This window comes from Rissa tridactyla, chromosome 6, assembly GCF_028500815.1.
Source record: "Rissa tridactyla isolate bRisTri1 chromosome 6, bRisTri1.patW.cur.20221130, whole genome shotgun sequence".
Classification (NCBI taxonomy): domain Eukaryota; kingdom Metazoa; phylum Chordata; class Aves; order Charadriiformes; family Laridae; genus Rissa; species Rissa tridactyla.
In genome coordinates, this window is record NC_071471.1 from 52,740,943 (window position 1) to 52,763,815 (window position 22,873).

The 22,873-nt window shown below is 39.9% G+C and overlaps 2 protein-coding genes across 13 annotated transcripts in view; one reads left to right on the forward strand and one right to left on the reverse strand.

Annotated features, from left to right (window-relative positions):
• Positions 1–22,873, forward strand: part of MAPK8 (mitogen-activated protein kinase 8) — a 167,690-nt gene that overhangs the window by 51,359 nt on the left and 93,458 nt on the right. The gene's annotated exons all lie outside the window — the stretch shown is intronic.
• Positions 1–22,873, reverse strand: part of FRMPD2 (FERM and PDZ domain containing 2) — a 61,866-nt gene that overhangs the window by 28,309 nt on the left and 10,684 nt on the right. For 6 of the 8 annotated variants that reach the window (XR_008466902.1, XM_054204698.1, XM_054204699.1 and 3 more), the window contains exons 6-25: positions 22,466–22,537; positions 21,618–21,792; positions 20,725–20,875; positions 20,490–20,628; positions 19,429–19,581; positions 17,047–17,232; positions 15,987–16,143; positions 13,175–13,385; positions 12,173–12,276; positions 11,050–11,148; positions 9,791–9,898; positions 9,549–9,665; positions 8,843–9,078; positions 8,159–8,263; positions 6,711–6,804; positions 6,122–6,207; positions 5,775–5,922; positions 4,512–4,726; positions 3,131–3,229; positions 1,569–1,933 (exon numbers count right to left, since the gene is read on the reverse strand). Coding sequence is in view for 7 of the 8 variants with exons in the window: in XM_054204698.1 (XP_054060673.1) it covers positions 1,569–1,933; positions 3,131–3,229; positions 4,512–4,726; positions 5,775–5,922; positions 6,122–6,207; positions 6,711–6,804; positions 8,159–8,263; positions 8,843–9,078; positions 9,549–9,665; positions 9,791–9,898; positions 11,050–11,148; positions 12,173–12,276; positions 13,175–13,385; positions 15,987–16,143; positions 17,047–17,232; positions 19,429–19,581; positions 20,490–20,628; positions 20,725–20,875; positions 21,618–21,792; positions 22,466–22,537 (3,020 nt within the window). In the remaining variant the exon portion in view is untranslated. Of the gene's footprint in view, positions 1–1,568; positions 1,934–3,130; positions 3,230–4,511; positions 4,727–5,774; positions 5,923–6,121; positions 6,208–6,710; positions 6,805–8,158; positions 8,268–8,842; positions 9,079–9,548; positions 9,666–9,790; positions 9,899–11,049; positions 11,149–12,172; positions 12,277–13,174; positions 13,386–15,986; positions 16,144–17,046; positions 17,233–19,428; positions 20,041–20,489; positions 20,629–20,724; positions 20,876–21,617; positions 21,793–22,465; positions 22,538–22,873 lie in introns of those variants that run through there. The other 2 variants (XM_054204703.1, XM_054204704.1) reach the window with 2 other exon arrangements.

The window sequence follows — 22,873 nt, forward strand, 5'->3', positions numbered from 1 at the left end:
GCAGTCTGCTCCTTTCTTTTGGAGACAGAAAAGAAAAAAGTTCAGTGGAAATTGGTCAATGTGGGTGTCATAGAAGCTGTCACATGCTAGGGGAGTGCTGACTGACCTTCAAAGGGTAGGAAGGGTGTTTGGTAGAGCTACACAAGCTCAAGGCGATGACCCAGCAGTGGCTGAATCATAGCACAGCTTCTAGCCCATCTCTACATCACCATGGGAAATTACAAAAGTCTTGGTCCTGCAGGCCCATACACAAGCTCCACTGACATGCTAGACTTTCTTTTGGAGTTTCATGACCCCTACACCTGGACTTCATGGGGGAAAATTATGGGTTAAAGTATTTCAAAGCAGCTTTTTCAAAGATTCTTATTGGTGGCAATGAGAAGAAGAGTGAAAGGAATTTTGCATGTGAAACCCTGAGCTGGGAACTTTTAAAATTCATATCAGAAGATTTCTACATTTGTATGAAAAGTTTTAAGCAATCTGAAGAAAAGAAATTTCTTCACTATTCAAAAGGAATTCCTTCATTAATGCCTATTTTCTTCTGGGGTTTTTTGTATGTTTTTAGCTGAAAGGATCATTTAAACTGAGATTACGTTTAAAATATTGTTTAAAATGCATGCCATCTTAAATTGCTCTGACTGCTTTTTGAAAATGCAAAAGCTGAAACTAAATGATACTGAGAATGTACCAAACATTCAGAACTTTCTTTTGGTGAAGAATCTCAAACTTTTCTTGGAATTTATTTTTTCCCCACAATAAACTTGGTTTTGTTGAAACTGTGTCTCTTGGCAAATATGTTTGCTACTGACATGTTTCTGCTTGTTTTATTCTCAGTAGAAGAGAAGCGTATATGTAAGTAGGATCTTCACTCATGAATGTGAATGAAGTTTCTCCTCTCTCTCGAGAGGAGCTAAAAGAATGAACTGCTATTATGGCCCCACTTGACTTGCAGTCAGCTAGTGCTGGGACTCCCAGAGACTGGAATCTCTGTCTGTCTGTATATTGTATAACTCCCCTGTATATTGTATAACCCCTCTGGTTCAGGGCTTCTATTGCCTTCTGAAGATTTGAAAATAACTTTTTGGTTTTTTCTCCTTGATCATGGTTCATCTTCTGAGTTGTGTGGTGGTTTTTTTTCTCTGAAAAATTTGAAATGAAAAGATCATACAATAAGAAAGAAATTTTTGGTGTCTATTTAAGGCAACTCTGTGAAAACTGGAATTGAAAGATTGTATAATAAGTAAGAAAGTCTTTGGTTCCTATCAAAATCAATGAGAGTCTTTCCACTGATTTCAAACTCTAGCCAGCTTCAGCTGAACAGCATAAATGATTACAGTAGTGCAGCACTCGTACAACTGTCTTGCAGTGCAGACTTATGCAAAATTCTAATAAGATGAGAGTAAATAGAGACAGCAGATTAGGATAGTCAGAATAAGATGGTAAAACAAAATCTTCAGTAATCAGCAGTGATTAGAAGCAGATAGCCCTGTACTTAAACCTAAGCAATTCACTTTCAAAATTCTGAGAGATGAAGGAAAGGCTGCAGAGCAGATTTCAGTATTCCCTACCTTTTGGGCCATCTGAATTCACATGGTGAATAGCAGTTCTGTTTCACTTCTTCCTCTAGGGAGTGGAAGACTTCAGAACTGGCAGCTTCTTGATGAAACTTCCAAAGATGCTTATAGAAACTTTCCCTGGGAGCCATCAGTTTCTGTATGGGCTTCTCTTGAAACTCAGCTTCCTGGTCTTCATAAGCTGAGCTGTCCTCTTCAGGAGGCTCACTGAAATCTGCTGCCACTGGAGAATCCAGGCAGTCTTCGAGGTCCGGAGAGGTGCTACCTCCATCACTGGTAGACTGATCCATACTGTTTTCTGCCTCTGTACTGCCTGGCATTTCTGCCACAAACTCCTTAATTGGAGATGGTGCTGGAGTCTATCAAAATAACAGAAAGGTTAGTGTAACTCCTTTTTTTATCTCCCATCTTCTTTCCTTTAACAACAAAATAATTTGAAGAAGCAATATCAATAAGCATCTGAATGTGAAAATAGCAAATGGTAGCTGGAAGGGAGGGAAAACATAGAGGTAGGTAATCTCACACTAAATACCTGTTTTATCTTTATGCTTATCTTCCACATTCTTCAGGAGTTCCAGCCAGGGAACTACTACACAAGTTCACTTTTCCCAATAAACTCTTTGCTAGACGTGGCTACTTTTTATTTCTTTTCATATCATGCCTCAACTTTGTGTCTATATTCTCTTCACTGTGTAGAATTGCCTCCAGATTTGACTCCTGTGTGACTGACCATAGAAATCTGCCAAGGCCACATTGCAGGAGAGCAACAGGAGCCAGTTTGTTATCTGGAGGTGGTCCTGACAGTCATTTCTGTCTGCCCATGGATAGCTCTTATAAATCTTGGGTGGACAGGAACCATGAGTGGGCCATTCTGCATGGAGCAAGAGTAATGCAAATACACATTCGTTATAAGAGTACTTGTGTATTTGTCCATGAGTTGTGTTCAAAAAGCAGGAATAATGACACTAGCACACCCAATGGCACTGTTTTAGTCTCTGCAGTCTCTACTGTTTGTTTGTTTGTTTGTTTTGTTTATTTTCTTCCCTGCAGATTCTGCAAACTGTCAATAAGAAGCTGAATAACCAGTTGAAACCATTATTTCATTTATTTGAGTTTATTAAGAGGTAGTCTGGATAGGAAGTTCTTTATTTTCCTCTTGCTTTTGGGAGTAATATAGCTACCTCAAGCCTATGAGTTAAAATAGCTGCAGTTGAGAATATCTACAGTTTTTGGCTGAGGATCTAGTAGAGCATTTTTAGGAGTATCACTAGAAGATCTGCTTGAGTATGTGCTGTTTCATTCCAATGACAGCACTGCAATTTAAAAGTTATTGGTCTGGGATAAACATGTTTCACGTCTGTCAGATTTCTGTTATTTTGGTTGCTAAGGAGAATCAGTTGAACTCTAGAGGTTGAGTTGAAGCCGGGAAAGGAAAGAAATGGAATGAAAGACCTTTGAGAAAAGGGAAAGTTGCCTTGTTCAAGACTGGATAGAAAATGTAGTAGTGTTTTTTCAGGTTTACAGAAGCAAGTTTACTGACAGAAGCTTTGCCTTACCAGGGCACTCTGCTCTATTTCTGGAAGAACACCTTTTGGTGGTCTGCAAAGTAGTAGTGTGACTTCTGCAGGAGCTCCTCTCAACAAGTGCAGGACATCCTAAGCACGAAGAAGGAATATTAGATTTCTTATGGAACGGTCTATAGGACGTGTCATTTTACCAACTGGGACAGAGACAATTTTTATTGTGAATGCCATATTCCTACTATTTGTGCCTCTCGGAAGCATCTGGGGGCCAAAATTCTCTACTGTATGTTTGTCATATAAGTGCAGCATAGTTTTTCTGTGAACGTGTATCTAAAGTAAAGACAGTTCTGTTTACAAACTTTTGTTTCACCACCAGACACATAGGTTTAGATCTTTTCCTTTTCTTGAAGAAAACAGGATTTTCAGACAAATTCATTCAAACTGAATGTGGCAGGGACACACCTTCAGTCACTTATATTAGCATACCTTCACAGACTGCCATATTGACATAACAAAAGAGAGACTTTCTCAAACCCCTCCTTGACATAACAGCTATTCAGTGGCATTCAGCTTTCAGCTATAGTGGGAGATGAAATACTTAATCTAGAGGGGGACAAAAAAAATCCTGTAAGCCAAAACACCCTGTCTGCCCCCCTGCACAAACTGAGTAAAAAGGCTGTATGCCAGAGAGCAAAACAGTGCTGGAAAAGGACAGACTTCAGGTCAGAAAAAAAAAATTGAGTACAACTACAGTACCCCTCAGGTGTCTAGGACTTACAGCACCTTGTCTTTTGCTGTAGCTATTTAATGATATGAATGACCCGTCAGTGGGAAAATTGCATGAATTCATAATTTCTGTTTGTTACTAATCTTACCTATTCGATGCATATTCATATACAAAACTCAGGGATTCTTCATAAGGTGAAAAGATTATGATGAAAAAAATAAATACATATATAGTCCTTTTAATTTCATCATGTGACTACAGAATTTGTCATTTCAGGTAAAAAAGTTACACTGGATTTACCTCACCTGGTAGAGATTTGAATCTGGGGCATGGTATTATAGCATGACGTTACAAAGCACGAATGACCAGAGGGAAAAAATGTTCCAATTATGCTTAACACCAACAAAGATTCCAACTAATTAACAACTGGTGTGCATCTAACAATAGACTTTGTGCATCAGTAGTAGAAAATTTTAAATTAAATAGTGGAAGAAATTCTCTATAAGAATTCTGCTAGGAAGGAAATTCTCCATAAGAATTCTAGAGAACAATCCTACATAGAAATCAGATTCATTATATGCAAATTCTGACTTCCTCTGGTGATAGTTAGGTTTAAAAGCAGTTTCATCCCATTGTCTTTATTAACATGTTACCAGTTTGTTTCCCAGTAATAGTACTGCCTGGTACCTGATACAAGAGTCCTTGAATAGATTTCCCATTCACAGCTAAAATGATGTCTCCGACTTCAATTTCGCCATTCTCTTCAGCTGGCTGCCCTGGAAACAGTCTTTTGATCCTGACAATAGCTCCTCCAAAGTGTTCGCAAGCATCTCCTTCCGTTTGCAGAACACTAAAGCCGAGGCCTCCAGAATTCTTTGTCAACTTGACTTCAAATGTATTATCTGTTCAAAGCAGGGATTGGAAAAAGAGTGGGAGCTGTGGCATATGTACCCCCTTAGGAGATGGTGTAAATTATGCCCTCAGCACACCTTTTCCCTGTGAGCTGCCGAGGTAGGTCTTCTCATACTAATGGCAAAAGAAGAGTTTGGTGTTCCTTTAACTTATGTAAGCCCTTGAAATCACACAAGCAGAATGGGGAGAACTGGATTCTGTTCCACTGTGTGTTCAGACTTTATGCCACCTGATACAAGCCCATAAAGGATAAGCCTTTTTTACCAACATAAAATGGTTCAAATGCTATCCTTTTCTGACATTCTTCTGTAAGTATTGGGTATATCTTACTATTTTGTAGCTGCCTGATGTTAGTTTGGGTCCTGCACTAACCAGCAGAAGGTAGAATCGAAGCTACTCTTCTTTCAAGCCAAGAACAAGAGACCAGCCCGTTCCCAAATACCGTACTTGCTGCTGTACCCCATTCTGCTAGGGACAATGTAGAGGAGTAGCTGCCCCATGGGAAAGTATGGTCGAGACTTAGTGTTTATGAGACAGCCTTACAGTAAAAGATACCGCATTTATTTGTTGGTTAAATTCAGTGAAAGTGATCTCTGAATCATTCTATGATTCTGCTTTTAAGAAATGGAGTGATGGCAGCCTCCAGTCCTGGCCCTGGGGCAGCAGTTCGCCCTGGCTTCGTTGCTGACAGCATCAGCAGTTGTTGCTGGCAACGCTCTCTGGGTAACAATCTGACAGCATCGACACAGCTGCCTCCTGCCTGGCAGTGCTATAGACTACAGACAGGGATGTCCTCTGCCAGCCCCATCTCATGAAGCCTACGATAAATTCAGCTACATCTGGCAACTGTAACTCTAAGTACATCAGAAATATTTTGTGCAGAATTGGTATTTGATAAAGCCATTAGTATTGCACATTGTATTTTCATTCAGTATGCAGTTTTCCTTCAAACATGCAGAAATCTCATAAAATTAGTATCATCCATTCCTTTCTTGCACATCATAAGAAGTCACCCTGAGTTCCTTTTTTGTCGCTCACCATCTGTCAAAAAGCAGCAGTCCTTGGTACCCTCTGTGAAGGGTGTTGCCACAGAAACAACTGCACATTGGTCCTCCTTTCTGTCATTAGCAGTCAGGCATGGCTCTGCCAATAGGTAGTTTCCCCTTTCTAGAACCAGCTTGGCAACCTAAAATGATGATGAACAGGTTCCAGTTACACAGTACTCTGTGAGCCCTCAGTCTTTTTTACTTTTCTTTTTAGGAGAATCGGGTTGGGTGGGCTGAGGTGAGGGGGATGTTTCTTGTGGCCCAGCTTTGCAACTGTGCTTTATACTAAGAGCAGTTTATTCTGCTGGGTATCTTATTGAGCTCTGCTGTTGTACAAACCTGGCCAGATTTCTTAAGGTGTTCCACAGCCTGTTTGTGGGTGATGCCACAGAGGCTGATGCCATCTACTTCCAGAAGACGATCACCTGAAGTGAAAGAAAACAAACAAACAAAAAAAAGGGTCAAGTTGCTCTGATGTTCGAGTTCAATGGGTGTAAACCCTGAGGCTACCAACATTGCAATAGATCTTCATGCTTACATGTGTCAAATTATGTTACTCTGTGTGAAAGCAATACTGCTTGTTATACAGCATTCTATAGCTAGCACTTAAAACATACCAGGATATTCCGTAAGTAACAGCAGTGATAGTATCTGGTTATCACAGCAACACTGAAAGTAGATGTCAGAATTGCTAGCCTGATGTGCAGCTACAGAGAGTAACTGTACAATATTGATATGAGGCTCCTGGTTTTTCAGTGGGATGTCTACATGTAGTACAGGGACAGGCTGAGGAATGATGGACTGACTGCATATTACATTTTACAGTTGTATGACCTCCAATCCCAAATGTGTTTCATTGTTGCTGTGGCAAGCATGCCGCACTAACACTCAGTTCTACAGCCCAGAGTTTTATTGCCAGACATGTTACCTATCTTTATTTGTCCGTCCTTATCTGCTGGTCCCCTGGGAATAATTGACTTCACATATATCCCACCATGACGCACACTAGTGTTAATTCCACCCTGCAAAACATATGCCCACAGATTAGAGTGTAGTCTTCATGTGTGCTTCCTGTGATAAAAATCAAAGCAACTTACACCTGCATTGCAAAACACCTGCTTCAGGAATTACTTTTTTTTTTTTTTAATACATGAAAAAGGAAAGAGGATGTTACTCCAAATACCCATCTGGTTGTAATATAGTCCCCTAGGCAGTAATCTTGTTTTTTCAGGGAAATGCAATGTGTTTCTATGTGGCTATATAAAAACATTTACTAAATGTTCATAAATTTTTCCCCATGCTAACATAAAGATTGGGTTGCATCTTTCAGTTAGTCTCTAGCCCAGCTTCCAAACTATGCAATATCCATTCAGCAATCATTAACCTTTCAGACAATATGTAAAGCAGGGACCTGAACTTGTGCAGCCACTTGAGAGCCTACAGCTCAGGGGAACTTCAGATTAACCCAAGAATCATGTTCTGTCCATCTACATCCCCTGTCCAAATTCAGATGAAAACGCAGCCCTCAATTTCTTCTGCAGGCAATGAAATGGCTGTTACTTCCCACTCCATTTTAGCAAGGACTGTAAAGACATCTGAGGCTTGAGAGGTAAATTCAACTTTGATAGCCAGGACAAGGAATTATTCAAATGTAGCAGATAGTTTCCACTGCTGCCTTCTCTCGTCTTCTAAATATATGGAGAACTGTATTTCCTTGTATTATTAGAAAATAAAATTGGCTGTGGCCCTTTCTCTGGCCTTCAGAGGAAGAAGCATGGCATATCTTGAGTCTGCACAGATAAACTTTCAGCCCTCCAGCATGGGATGGCTTCTGTTATACTGCTTGTTGAGGCACAGGCCAAAGCCATATTAGGGGCTGTCAACAATTAAACAGCGCCTGTGGGCCACTGCTTGGGCCCATGCCATGGTCCTGTGTAATCTGCTTGTGCAGACATAGCCTTTGAGTTCCAGGAGCTCCAGGGGAGCAGCAAAACCAGTCTTGACTTGGAGAATTCTTTGAATCACTGTGTGTTCTAGAGGCTCTGGCTATATCCCTTCCTGACCAAACTCCACTTTCAAGTGGTAGGTCTCGTTCTCAAATTGAGTAAGGATGAAAAGGGCTTGTGCTGCCATGAGCTTTATGCCAACATGCAGCTTTCAGATTCTGCAGGCAAGAAATGGGGAACGGTCAGAGCCAGTACTTTTTATGCTTTCTCTGTCAGTCAGTTGTAAACTTAGGTTTGAAACATGCCATGCTAACAGTTTTTGTTATCAGCCTATCTTTTATCATTGTTCCACATAAATACACTTCCCTGTGTGTTTTTTGGTCACATAACAGTTTGACAGACACACTGAAAGATTAACAGTAACACTTGCAGTCACACTGATTCCAAAAGTCCCGTCTTCTTTAACAAGCTCCACAGTATAGATTTCCTTTGCGTTCTTTTCAGGTGGAGATGGTAAGTGCGAAGAATCAGCTTCCTGTCTCAAAAATATAAACACTAATGAGACTATAACATCTCAATAAAAAAGGAGGGAAAAGGAAGAAAAAAAAAAAAAAGAGAGTTACCAGAAGATATAAAGGGTTTGATCCTGCTGTCACTGTACGCCTGGAGTGGTACCATTTATATCCCTGATGTTATTTCAAGCTTACGCTAATGTTACTCGAAATACAATCTGTCTAAATGTGCATAAGCTGAGTATAGATAGGGAAGCTATCTAATAGTAGGAAATTAGATACAAAATGTTGCTGTTCTGTGTCTAATTGAAAACTTAAGAGACTGCAAGAAAATAATGAAAAATGTGTATCTCCACTGGAAAAGGGAGGACATCTTTTAATAACATTTTGTGGAAGGGTTTCCCCATTTTTCACATATTCTAGACATGTTTGTCATTTTGACATTTCCAATGTAATTTAACAAGCAACATCTTCCAAGGTTTTCTTTCTCCTTTCCTCATTTTTTTAACTTCTTGGTTACTTTCCATTCTTAATATAACTGGCATGTTGTTAAGACACTTGCTGGGTGTAATGTTACTGAAGAGCATCAAAATCTCAGTTACCTCCACATCCAGGCTATCAGCAGAAGGAACTGGAATCCTAGGGCCCAAGTTTGGTGCTAAACTCCAGGAAAGAGCCTTCTCAAGTTCATCTATATTTATGTTCTGTTCTTTGGGGAGAGCTGTATGACAATCCTGAATCTTTTTCCTCCCACTGTCTACACAAGAGATCTCGGATCCACTGGTGCTGTTTCCTCTTGATAGATTCTTTTCTTCATTTAGTCCTTCTTCATACATGTCTGTAAAGCCATACCAAAATAAAACATTGTTGCATGCAAACAGTAAGTAAACTTGAAGGCAAATATTATCCGTCAACACAGGAGGACAAAGTAACTTCCTACATTAAGTGGTTGTGAAATCGGATCTATAAAATGAGTCAGTCATTGTAAAATCCAGCGCTGCTATTCTAACTGTGGATAAATGTATTTGCTTCATCACTGCAGAGGACTATGACTCTATCAGAGAAAGAAATGCCAAAATTCCCTTGGTATTCAGCAATGCAGCCCATAATAGATTTTTTCACACTGACTGTAGAACAGAGATCATGTGATACCTGCTAGAAGTTGACTATTTTCATTGCTAGCCTATGGTTATTATAACTGTCACTGAGTAGCAAGAAAGTACTACTACATCCCACTGCCTAATAAATACCAGTGTCCTGAGTTAACTATTAGCACTCCATAGCCAGCAAAGGCATCTGCCTTTATACCTTTGGGTTGAGAGATGATGAGCTCCACTTCATCTGGAGAATTCTGTATGATTTTAACTGCAGTATTAAAGGAAACGCCCTCAAGACTAATATTATTCACAGAGATGAGTCGTCCTCCTTAAAAAAAAAAAAAAAAGGATAAAACCAAGACAAAGCACATCTAAATAAGGAAATAAATCCAGAGTAGCCAACTTTAAACCATGAAAGTATTTTAATTCTAATTAAAAACTAAGGACAATGACCTGGTTTGATATTTCCAGCTCTGTCGGCAGGTCCCCCAGGGATAATTGAAGCGATAAAGATACCAAGGTCTAATTTTCCTACATTTTCTCCTCCAATAATTATAAAACCTGCAAAAATGAGATAGCATGAGAATGCAGAGGCATTGGCAGTATTAGAAAAGATGAACCTTAGGAGCATAAAAGGCTCTTACTCCAATGGTGCAAGTTTTATACATGGTCTGGAGAATGGTGAGGTCTGATTTACATGGCATCAAGATCTTGATTAGAAAGAGATTTAAACTCCCATTATAATTAAAGTGTTCTGGTGACTTTGGTGGCTATTTAGATATGATTTATTAATAAGAATACTTTCCTGGCTTGGGAATTTTAAAGGTTCCAGCTACTTTCTTACAGGAGTCATAAACTATGTGGACCTTAGTATTTAACACCTGCAGGAGGAAAATGGTATAAAAGCTCGTTAGATAAACTGAAACATTGTTCCACATCATGTAGTCTAGGGCTCCTGAGGTGGGCCATGTAAACTTCTAATGGATATGAAAGAGATATCTAAGAAAATTCTATATATCTATCTAATATCTGTAGTCAAGTGGTTGAATTTCATTATCCTGTCTCAGAGTATTTTGCCTATTGCAGAATATATTCTTCTCACTGGTATAATAGTTGGGTTTGGGATCAGGATATTCCACACAGACCTGCACCATTTAGAAATTTGATGTTTAATTGTAGTAATGGTCATCTCTGAAACCTGATGGTCCTCTGAACTCATCCACAAGAACAGGATACAGTGGGATAGTGTATTGTATAACAAAAATGTTATCCAAATAAGAGTGCAAAAGTTGGGAAACATGTTAAGCTTGTGTACACATTTTGCACCCCCACAGGAAATACCTGAAAGGTTTACAGAACATCATCTTCCCCTGTGTAAGGTCTGAGATGAATAAAATCACCGTGCATGTATTTCAGACACACAACTAGACCCTTGTTCCTTTTATTCTAATCTTAGCACTTGGTCCCCTTGACCTCTGTGGCCTTAGTTAATCCTCTGAAAAAACTGTGGTCTTGATTTATGTGCTTAGTCCTTTTCAGTCCCAGAAATTCTAAATCCTTCCCAGAGATTGGTAGTCTTATTCTATAAGAATAACAATAAATTAGGTGAAGAAGGGTACAATCTTGCCCAGCTTGAGTCAGCAAGTATCAGTGTTAGCACCAGGATCTGAATAGTCCCAGTAACAAACGTAACATTCATGTTCCTTACTTACCAAATCCATTCTTAGGGTCACGTTTTAGGCTGACACAAATGATTTCTCTTTCTAGACCACTTAGGAAAACTTCCTTTTGGATGGCTGGTGATCCCGGTGCTGCAGAAACAAAACAGCTAGAATAAATGCAGATTAATGCAGGGAGACAGTAGATTCATATAGTATGCAAAACAGGGGCTTCAAAAATTAAAAATATATTTTGTCCTTGTTTTCAACATTACTGTTACTTCAGAATCAATATAATTCAGAATCAATATAATTCATGAAGGAAGCTCAAACAAGTTGGAAATTTGCATTCTTTAGAAAAGTGTAAGTACAGTAGCTGTGTAGGCTCTTCCAATAGTGTTCCTTTCTGGGAGACTATGTGTTTATTGGCAATATTTTTGTTAAGACTAGGATATCTATAGAGAAAGGCATGTAGTGCCCATTGAATATGAGGATGGTGTGGAAACAAAATCTCCTATGGGTTCCTTTGGAAACTCTAGCCTTCGGCCCTGTAGGCCCTTTTGACTCTGTAGGTGCAATCCAGTCAGCACTGATTGTGATGGTGACTTTTGTAACGTTAACACTACTTAACATTGTGCAATTGCCACAGTGTGTTTAAAGTACAGTTCTGACTTTAAAATGAACTAACCAAATAATCATAGCTTTGTATACCATATTCTGTGTGCATGCAATGTGGCTTCTGTTGGAAAATTAGGTGTCCAGTTTTATTCCAGTCAGTGTCATGCAAATGCAAGAACAGAGGAAGGATCTGGAGCCTATGTTGTATCATGCATTATTAATTGGGTTTGTCTCAATTGCAAACCAAATTATGAACTCTGAGCATAAGGATATTGTCCCATGCAAGAGTCCCAGGTGTACTGAACTACATCTCTGAGGAGCATTAGGCACCACTGATAGAATAATTTTATCATCAAGTCCCTTATCACCCATCCTTTTGGAAAGCAGGAGTGAAAGGGAAGAACACAGCTTGTCTTGCCAAATTCTGGGTTAATTCCCAGGACTAGATGTGCAAAAGGATATTCTTTCATCTGCAAGTAGAATATATTTTGGTCTCCTGCTATTGAAATGATAAATATGGAAGGGAGCTGTCTCCCTTTATGATTATTATTATACTCACCACTGATTGTGTTCTGAGTTGAGTGGATAGAGAGGTAGTCATAACTCCTTTGCTTTCCGTTCAAATTGATGTGCATTTCTGACTGGGATAGCCCTGATGTGGATCTGCACAGCAGGAAATGAAGACTGTGTTACAATAACAAATCGGCAATGGTGTTTAGCACTCCTCATTAGTCTGTCAGAGCCAAGTTGGGAATGCACATGTTTATAGCCTTTCAACAAGTATACTGATTTCTGGGCCACATATCATTGTAGAGGAGAGGTAGTTTATCTTTGCCAGCACTTGCTTCCAAAAAACAGCTGCCATTAGACCACTCACATCAACTGATTTCCCCCTGCGTTTTTCTCCGAGATGAGTGCAGACATCAGGAAAACACAGCATAGCCTCAGCATGATTTATTTAGCCCTGCTGTCCATTTAGACAAAACCACGTCTGAAAGTTTTCCTGGTAGTTCACGTTCCTCTTGGCTCTATTCTAACACTTAGTATTCTAAAAGGCACTAGAATTCATCAAAGGCCTTGAAACTGTGTACAGCTATAGTAACCGCCTACACTGGTGAATGTACCAATGCAAATGAAAAGGGAGGAGCTCTTACAGTGTTCTATGTGGTTTCCACCTTTAGATACAGAGGAATCAATTAGATAAGACCTGCTCAAATCCAGCATTCCCTGTGCATTCAGTTCTGCCATACTGCCATTTCCAGAGAAGATGCACAGACATTAAAGATTTTTATCCTTCTCCATAACCCATTAAGTGGTTCATTCCTGAGTCTGGTACAAATTTAAATGCCACCCTTTTTCAAGTTCTTATCTGTTAGACTGTTAGCTTCCTGCCTGTGTTTGCACTGCTGCTGGCACCAGGGAGCCCCAGGCCTTTTGGTGTGACCACAATAAAAACTGCAAAAAAATGAAGGTCTGCCTCACGGTTTTCCATAGAGGTTTGCAATGATGTAGTCTATGACTGAGTGTTCTTACATATGTTGAGAGGCAAAAGCAAACCTACCTGCCAAGATTGCTTTTCTCTCTAGTCCTATTGTTGGTTTCCACACTGAGGTTGTCACAAGATTTGCTCATCATCCCAGCAGAAAGGTTTTCCAGGTTTGCCGCATAGAGCACATTCTCTGAACGAGACAGTCTCTGAATCAGGGCAAGGTGTTCACGCTGAGCTGCATATGCAGAATTTGATTTGTCTATTTCCACAAATTTACTTTCCTCTGAATAAGAAGGGAGAGAGAAGGAGGAAAGAAAGATAAATCCATTGATATTATCCCATCTTTTTAAGCTCAAAGGTGCTTTCTCTCTAACCTTTTGAACATGCCAGAAATAAAGATTGACATCACAGATATATTTGTTCTGGTATCCTTAAGGATACCTAGGCCCTGGAGTGAGTGGAAACAGTTTCCAATCCATTTCTTTCATAGAAAGTATACGCTGTATTTAGATTTCATTTCTATGAATTATACTGCAAATTCACTTTCCACAAAGACAGATGAAATGTACAACCCTTTATAATTTAAACCTGATTATCTCTGTAAAGTGTATTTTGTAAATGTTCAGTGTATGAGAAATATCTGTCTGCCAGAGAGTGAATTAGTCAGGTTGGTAGTTTCCCATCCTTCATGCGCCCACCATTCCAATATATGTACATCTGAGAAGACAGAAGCCCTACTAACACATGCTCTCTTAAGTTCAGAGAGGGGCCAAGGAGCTGGCTGTTTGTTCTGAGCGATTTACAAATGTGAAGCTGAGTAGAGGACCACCTTGGTGTCAATGCTTGCTATCCTGCTAATTTTCTGCTTCTGTATGAAATCTACTACTTGCTTAATGATGTCTGGGCTCTGCTACATACAAATCTGTCCTTTCAAAAGGTTTTATTTCCCTGAAACAATATAGTGCTGGAGGAAGCATTGTTCATTTATTTAGGTTCTCAACTGGTGGGCTGGAGAGGGGATTTGAAGGAGAGAGGGACAGCAAGCAGTTGGAGGCATGTCGGAAAGTAAAACAAGAACCCTGCTTGGTACAGGCTAGCGTGAATATGGGCTTTAATTCTGCTTGTATATGACAGTTGACCTCCTGTGTGTTTTCCTAACAAATGTTAGCCTGAATGCAGCTTTCTAGAACACTATTCTGCAGCTTTAAACTAGGCTCCCTCTTTTCCTCAGCAACTTTGATCAGGGGCGTTTGTTAAGGCATCAGAAGGCTTAACTGTCCACAGTCTTAGCGCGGTCTGAGAGTTGCCATGGTGATTTCAAAGTGGGGGCTGCTAGGAAGTTTTGAAGAGATGGTGACTTGTACATCTGAACAGTGCAGCAGAAGGAAGAGTTTCCCTCTCATGCAGAAAGAGCCTTAGAATCACTTACAGCCTCACTGTGGTGGCAACGGCAGCATTTCGAACTACTGTCTGTCATTGCCTTCACAAAGCCTTTTTTCTGGGACAGCAAGCACACACCGAACCTCAGAACCTGCAGTCACACAGCTTGTGTAAGTCTGGCTTGTTTCAGTGATTTGGGGTGCTTGTAATCAGGACTTAGGTTATCATAGGTTATCATTTTTTTAGCTCTCAATCTTTTTGTTCTCTTATACATGGAATGTAGTAATTTTTATTAAGTTCTATTACCACAAGCAAACGTGACACAGGAACCTTTAAGATTCTCTCTTAGCACTCATTTGTATGCTACAAATCACAGTCCCACTAAGTTACGTTTGAAGCTACTGGAGCCCAAGCAACAAAAGGTGCCTTAAACCTAAATACCATCCTAGCGCCTTTTTCCATGGTAACAAATTTGTGCAGGTGGAATTTCACTTTTCATGAAATAATTTTAGTGGGAAAGAAGCAATATATCAATCATCCTGTTATATCCCCTGATATAATGTGTTTCCAACGCTTTTACAGTTTTACTAGAGAAAGGAGTATCCCAGCAGCTAAGGCAGAACACTTGATGCTCCTGCTGTGACTCACTGGGTCAAATACTTAGTGGTTGTAAATTATCATGATTCTGTTCAAGGCAATGGATGAGTCCTCAGCTAGTGAAAACTCATGTTGCTCCACTGAAGTCAACAGTGATGACAGTTGTCAGCTTAGGCTGTTATTTCTTATGTGCTTCAGTTTCCCCATAATGATACTCATCCACCTTTACAGAGCATGCCGAGAACCGTGGGTGAGAAGTGCTATGTAACTGCCCTGGGTTGAGCAGAACCTTGTCTTAGAAACTAGGGAAAATCTGAAGTCTAAGGAGGTATTGGTCATATTTTCCACAGACATGGCAAAAATCTAAGATAAGAGCAGCTAGCAGCTACATAGTTGAGTGCCTATGGCTGATGTGCCTTTGGTTTAGTGGTTTTGTCCTGGGACTGAACCATAGAGTTGAGCCCCTGCTTTATGCAAAGATAATGAGTTAACTAAATTCAGCTCCGGTATGTCTGGACACTACTATAGTTTTTCTTCGTGTGGAACATTTCTCAAGTTACAATTGGGGTAAGTCTGATATGTTTCCTCATAAATCTCAGCAGGTTTCCTGACGGGAAGTGTAATAATGCTTTTTTTTTAAATCTGAGTTTAGCTACATAGTTATTATAATCAGAGAACCCCTCTCCACCCCCTGCACATGCCCATTCACATGCAAATGCTAAATTAGACTTACATACCTCTAACTTCCAGTGAAGTAGGAGAAATTACTTTCTAGTCTGCAAATGAGAAACTGAAGCACAGTGAAACTGATGGGGCAGGTTCTGATTCTCAGCTTCACTGAATGCACCTTTTCTAAAACCTGACCTTGTCCTATGGCCTGAATAACAAAAGTGCATTTATACCTCACCTGATGAAGTTTGCCGAAGTTGCCTAGAATTCATCTGTGCGTTGAATTTGTGCTGCGCAGAGCAGAGGTCCAGTAGATATTTACATGTCTTTGCTGTATCGGTAATGAAAGTGTGTTTCTTGCCACTGAAGCTACTTTCAATCATGAATTTTTTTCTCTAAAGGGAAAAAAAACACAGCTTGCTTCATATATCAGTCATTACATTGAGGCACTAAAAGTTCATTTGTATAATCTTGTTGGTTTGTCCAGTTGTATTTATGCCTGGCTGCATGCCTTTTGGGTGCAGTAAATGTCTATCATAAATTCAACAGTTGTTAGTGAGGTATCTGTCATTGAGATCATAACAGCCCTGTGTCGAAAGTTAAGAGCCTTTGGACACTGACTGCATTGAGAGCAGGCTGATAGATCTGGAAAAATTTGGCCCTACAGATGTTAAAATGATTAAACCAATTTAATGTGAAAATGAAAATATCTTCAAGGGGCAGAAGGGTCATTTTGGGAGAGCAAACAGGCAGGGAAATGTGTGATGCAGGTTGACGCCTACACTGTATAATTGTAGATTGATATATCTCTGATGGCAGAATACCATTTAGAAGGGGTCACAGTCTCGTCAGCGACACTGGTTTGTTAACAGCCATTGAGATACTAAGAGACAAGGATGGGAATAATGAGATCTCGAAAGAGGGAAACGTGATCCCATGACCTGATGTAGATAGGAAAACAAAAGAAAAAGAGAGGGAGAAGTAAAGACGAGGGAGGAATGAATATGGAATACGCCATAAAGAGGTTTGACATAATCTCTGTAATAGCCAACACCAGATTATTCAGTTTTATAGTAATTTGACTGCAGCGTTAGCAAAATAACTAAACCTCACTAAGAACTGCATGTCTTGGTATCCACATCCAGATCCAGCCTTGACTTTAGACTGTTTTCAAGAAGGACTTGCCTGGACAGAATGAGTCTAATTCTGGCTCTGAATGCAATAAATCTATCAAAGTGACAGGCAGGAGGGGAGTGAAGTAGTAAAGTGGAGAAGAGATTCACTTGGTTCCAACTCACATGAGCTGAAATTCTCTCTGTTTCACGCCACTGGAATCTTAAACTGGCAATTCTTGTGTGATTTTTCACCTCATACACAATGATGCCTTTGGCACAGATTCCCAGGATGATGTCCCCTCCTGCTCCTTTCTTCTCTTGGGACACACGATAGAATAACACTCCATATTCAGGAAGTTGCTGAGTCACCTTGTAGAGAAAAAGTGCATCTACCGTGAGTTATTCCAAGACAGGCATGGGAAGAAACGGTAGGTAGATGGGAGAGGAAATGATTTTGAGTGTCTTTACTGAATATTCTTTCACTGGGTCAAGAAACCTTTGAAAACCAAATTTTCATACCTTACTTTGGTATGTCAGAGAGCCATTACATACATTCATTTTCCATGTGTAAAACTGAAGTAACACTTTCCCACACACCCCGTGTCAAGAGGTAGGAGGATTATGTAGCTTCCTGCACAATAATCTAAACATTACATGGGACTGAGGTACTCAGCACTATGGCTACTGGGCACTTCTGTGCATTTCTGACTAGAAATCCATGCAGGATTAATGCTGCTTGACTACTGTTAAACCTTGTTTCTTTCCATTTTCCTTTCTGTTTCTTTGTTTCCCTGAGCAAACACAGAAACCATGAGGTACAGCAAACATGATGATCTTAGTAAAACTGCTAATACTTTGGTGCCAGGGCTACTCTGACGTTGTCATGGGCTTGTGTGGTTTCCTTCTGCAATAGCGACAACCAACTGGAAATCTTAACTGCAGTAACACCACAGCTCCCAGCCTGCAACAAACTCACTGGGGTCCACATACTCATTCTTTCATGGCAATCATCTTTTAAAATCAAACATTATAAATTTCCATTGTCAAGAATATTAAGTTATAGAGTTTGCTAAATTGTACCTCAAAGTATCTCACCTAAATATAGTGGAGACTTTTGAGGGAATTTCACTGCCCCAGAATTCCCTTCAGTGCCAAACTTTATAGTAACAACTCTTGAGTGCCGCTTCTTTTCACTCTTTCGTGATGGGTGAAAAGTTAAGCAGGATTATACCTCAAGGGACTGGGGAGTCAGCTTCTGCCCCCACCTTCTAACTGTGTAGAGGATGCCCTGAGGAACTCACCCAGAGGTTCTGGCTGTTGTTGCTTGTCTTTCTACCTCCTGCACTTGGCCACAAAATGTTAAAATGTGACTCAGACCCTTTACAGGACTATGGAATATGAGGAGGGGTTTTCATCTTCTTTCATAATCTGCAGATCAATACGACTTTATTCTAAAACTTTTTTTTTTTTTTTCTGGGAAGCTAACATAGAATCCCCAAGTGACTTTTTTAACTGTGAGTAGAGATTTTCAGTGACCAAAATAAAACACTTCAAGAAGATCTGTTTTTCAAAAACTATCCAGAGCATAAATGTTCAGGTCCTGAAAACTGGGGCATCTATAATCACTAGCTGAATCTAGGTTTTAATTTTTAATCCCTTTCATATTTGGAATTTGCATGTTCTTGCCATGGGGGCTATCTTTCTCACTTTGTCTGATGTGTTGGCTCCTTCCACAGACTTATTCATTGCAACAGATACGAACAAAGCTGCTTTTCTTCATTGGATTTGGCACGCATGATGGGACTGTCATTAAGGCTAAGCTTCAGTCTATTTCTTCAATTCCACTGACAGTGTTAGATGAGGAACTAGCATAATTAAACAGCAACTGAACTGAAATGATGCTATAAATAAAAGCATGTGTCACTGCAGCAAAATGGCTACAGATATTTATCTATTATCTAATCCCTGATATTTTTCATTTGATGGAAAGCAGAGAAGTTTGGGGGAGAAGGAGAAATTAGGGGAAAAAAATTAAATCTCACATCATCATGACATTCTAGAGCCCTAGAGAAATAGTCATGTGAGAAAATGCTTCAGATAACTCCTTCGTCACTTCCAGGGTTCACAGATATTTTTAAACAAATAATCACTACATGTTTAGAAAGTCGCTGAACAGCTGCTGTAGTTTCAGAAGTCAAGAAAGTGCGTATTCCTATGTTTTATAACCATCTCTAATAAATTCAGTAGGTGTGTTTATAATCATCTGGAACCCAGACACCTTGGTAACATGCTGAAAATTTGCATCAACCTTTAGGATATTGAAAATGCCCTGAAATGTGCGTTAATTATCAGCGAAAGGAAACCTACCATGTAAACGTGATGTAAGTTATTTAGAGTGACAGTATCTACAGCAGAATGATATTATGAGGTTTTTGTTGACTATTCAAATTTGTTCACGTTATCTAAAATCCACTGTATCAGGCAAGAAAATCATAGACAATGGTAAATTGAGAGAGGCTTTCTTTCTCTAAATAAATAAATAACATTTGGGATATTTCAAGTTACCTTTAAAAATTCTAGTTCAGCCTCATCCTCAAACAGGGAACGATTCATACGATGTAATTTAGCAAGCTCTCGCTGTACATATGCCAGGGTCATTTTCTCTATTCGGCTTGCTGGAATGTAGTCTTCAACACGAAAATAGCTCTTTCCGTGCATCTTTGGGAGAAAAAATCAAAAAACAAAAGAGAGAGGAGCCTTTTGTTCTTTCTTGACTTTTCTTATTTGGTGCATTTCCATTTTCAGGGTGACCCATATGCTGAAGTCACCCTGTTGCCATTTCCTAAAAGAAGATAGGGAACAGCAGGTAGATTCCTGGCAGCCAGATGTGCCTCCTGCACCTGTACTCAGCCAGGTGCTCAAAGGACACGCTACTTCTCTGTTCAGAGGGGAGAAAAGAGGTGGGCCTACAGGCATGTCCGCAGTCTTGCACTTAGAGCTGACAGCTGCAGCTGCGTCACTACAACCTACAGTGGGGGACCCAATGCTGGGATGGGTCTGACCAGATGGATCAGACCACTCAGAGTTCAATTAATAGAGCTGCACCAATTTATATAGCTGAAGGTATGGCAGAGAACATAAATGAGTATTTTCTGTACACTTCAAAACTAGGATAACTAGTTCAGATATACCATGAGCAACCTTCCTGTCTCTGCAGCTTGTAGATCTGACCCTACGCACAAAATAGCTGTGAATTCTGGAGCATTTATTTGTTTTTCTCTTCCATGTTTTCTAATCTCTTTAAGCCCCTCTGCGCATCCAAGCTGTGCCTATGTTGGAAATGTTCTACAGATTTTCTGGAGTTTCTGGCCTACATTATCAATTATGAAGGACTAAAAATCCTTCATCATTCTGCCATTTTTCCTGACAAATATGTCTGACTTATTACTGCTCCTTAATCAGGCAAAATTTGTAATTTTTTAAATTAAATCTAAAATGTGATTACTGAAGGACTTAGCTGAAATTATGTGCTATTCATACTTCATCTTTAAACTCTATGTGACAAACAGAAGCTGCAAAAGCTGTGGAGAGAGACCTGTGAGAAATATTGTGTTATTTATGCACACCTCAGAAGCATAATTGCCAAACTCTGCCTGTAAAGCCAAAGCACCGAGTTTCAGGGCAGTCTCATCATTGCAATACAATCGCTCCTCCAAAATATCTTTACGAAGCTGTAGGTAAAACTGATGCCTTGTCAAGCCGTGCCTGAAACACAAAAGGGTTTAGGAACACAGGATGAGCCTTGAATAGTCACCCTAAATGCTGCTGGTTTTCCTGCAGTCAGCAGAACTGTGCACTTACTGGATAACATTAAAGTGGTTGACAAAGAATTTTATCCTTAGAAAGAGTGTGAAATTGATGATGGAGGTTTTCTTCTTGGGTTGGTCATTCCAGCCATCTGGGGCCACTTTGTAGAGTTTGGTCTCCTCATCCAAAAAGAAGAATTCTTTACCTGAAATGAGAATTTTGGGTTCTGTGATAAGTCTGGAGATACTTCAGTAGCTCAAAGTTCTGCTGTCTTCATTCAGTATGTCACTAGCGATAAAAAATAAAATAGATCGTGGATGTCAGTTGAGATTTACTTCTCTGTGCCATGGCTTGATGTATTACTTCTTTGATGGAGAACTTAGGATAACAGTGTGTAATTTAGGATCACAATTGTGAGCTGCTGGATTGGTGTGGTTTCTATGGAATCACTCAAGTATTGATGGGGCTTGCATTCTGCTCACCGTTCAGGTTCTGCACCCCATGGTAATCCTCATGCCCTACACACAAGTTATGCTTCTTCCTCGCGTCTCAGCCATGCATGCCATCAGAAATAGGCTAGGATGATGTGGGTCTTGTAGATGAAATAGCTGAGCCCGTGTTCCAACTTATATCTAGGAACAAGGACAGTCAGCCTTCCTCAATACAGTGCTTCATGGAATTTATGCTGGAGCTATATGGCTCAGTATTATTCCAGTGCAAGGCTGGGACACAGCCTTTTCTGCATGGGAATATCAGCCAGTAACAGTATGGCACAGTCCAAGGGTAGACATGCAGCACAGTTTAAAACAGTGTACCTTACATTTGCTTAAGCTTTGGATCTGCTCTCATCTGAGAATCTAAAGGAATGTTACTGGAATTCATTAATAAAGGGACTACGGAGGCATTGAGAGAGAGAACTGCTATTGTGGTTAGCTGTGTCTCATTACCTTTCAGGTAAGCCAAGCCAAAGTAGAAATGTTCCACCAAGTTTGCATATGCCACCACAGTGTTGAAAACATCTCTTGCCTTGGACTTGATGTCACATTGCACCTCAAGGCACTGCCCATTGAGTAGAATCACATTGAGATCCCTTTGGGACAAATAGGATTTTCCTTTTTTAGTCTAAGAACATGCAACAAAAAAAGAAGAATGAGTGCCAAGTACAAGCAATGCATGTTCCACAGCATTTTACTACTGACGCCCCCTAGTCTCCTGTCTCTGCATAAACTGATGGATTTGCTCACAACACTATGCTATTCCTTGCCTCCTTTCTCATAACTTAATATCCCAAACATTTCTAATTTTATAAAACCCAGGGAATCCCAACAAAACAGCTGAGCATACTCAGACTCTGCAGTCACGAGGGTTATTCTACATTTGAGGGTAATTCCAAATTTTCTTTGCCCTTACTTTTACTGCTGTATGCTGTCAGCCTTTTACCTTATCTTAATGAAAGGTAGAGGATGTGCCTGCAAACTGGAGGAGTCCAATACATTGGCATTAGATGTCACATTGCATATTTGCTGTATAATCTTCGCTTCAAAAGTCTTGTGCTATAGTGAGCGTTCTTAGCTGAGAAGGATAAATTAAGCTGTTTTCACACCAACAGAAATAACTACATAGCACTGAGAATTAAGTGACCTCCTTTTAAATCTTAATACCTCTGTAGGAACCCTAGCTTAGCTTGGGAGGAGGACACGGAAAGAATACTGCGCTGGGACTCACATGCAACTTACCAAGAGCCCCAACTAAAAGGTCACTAGATTAGTTCTACATTCTCAATGTTCATACTTACCACAATCGATCCAGGCAGCTGTAAGGTCACTGGTGGTTCACTGGACAAAATAATAAATTCTGGACCTGAAAACTGTAAGGAGGCAATTTAGAAATTTAATAAATGTCTGCTTAATGTGATGAAGATCCTAAACACCAGTACCAATGAAACCCATTTCTGGTGATCTGTATGCTGTACCTAATTGACTTCAGTGTCTAAAAAGGTGCAAATGCTGATTGAAGACTTCTCTCTGTTCAGCGTCTCTCCTGTGTGGACTCTCTGGGGTCTAATTAGTGGCAAGCTCATGCTGAAGCTTTTTCTTCTGTAAAGGCACTTAACCAAGATCCATTTCCTTTGCAAGGCACCTCTTTTCATGACACTTAGAGAAACTTAATTTCTTCTGAGAAATTTTACCATTTGATTCCCAAG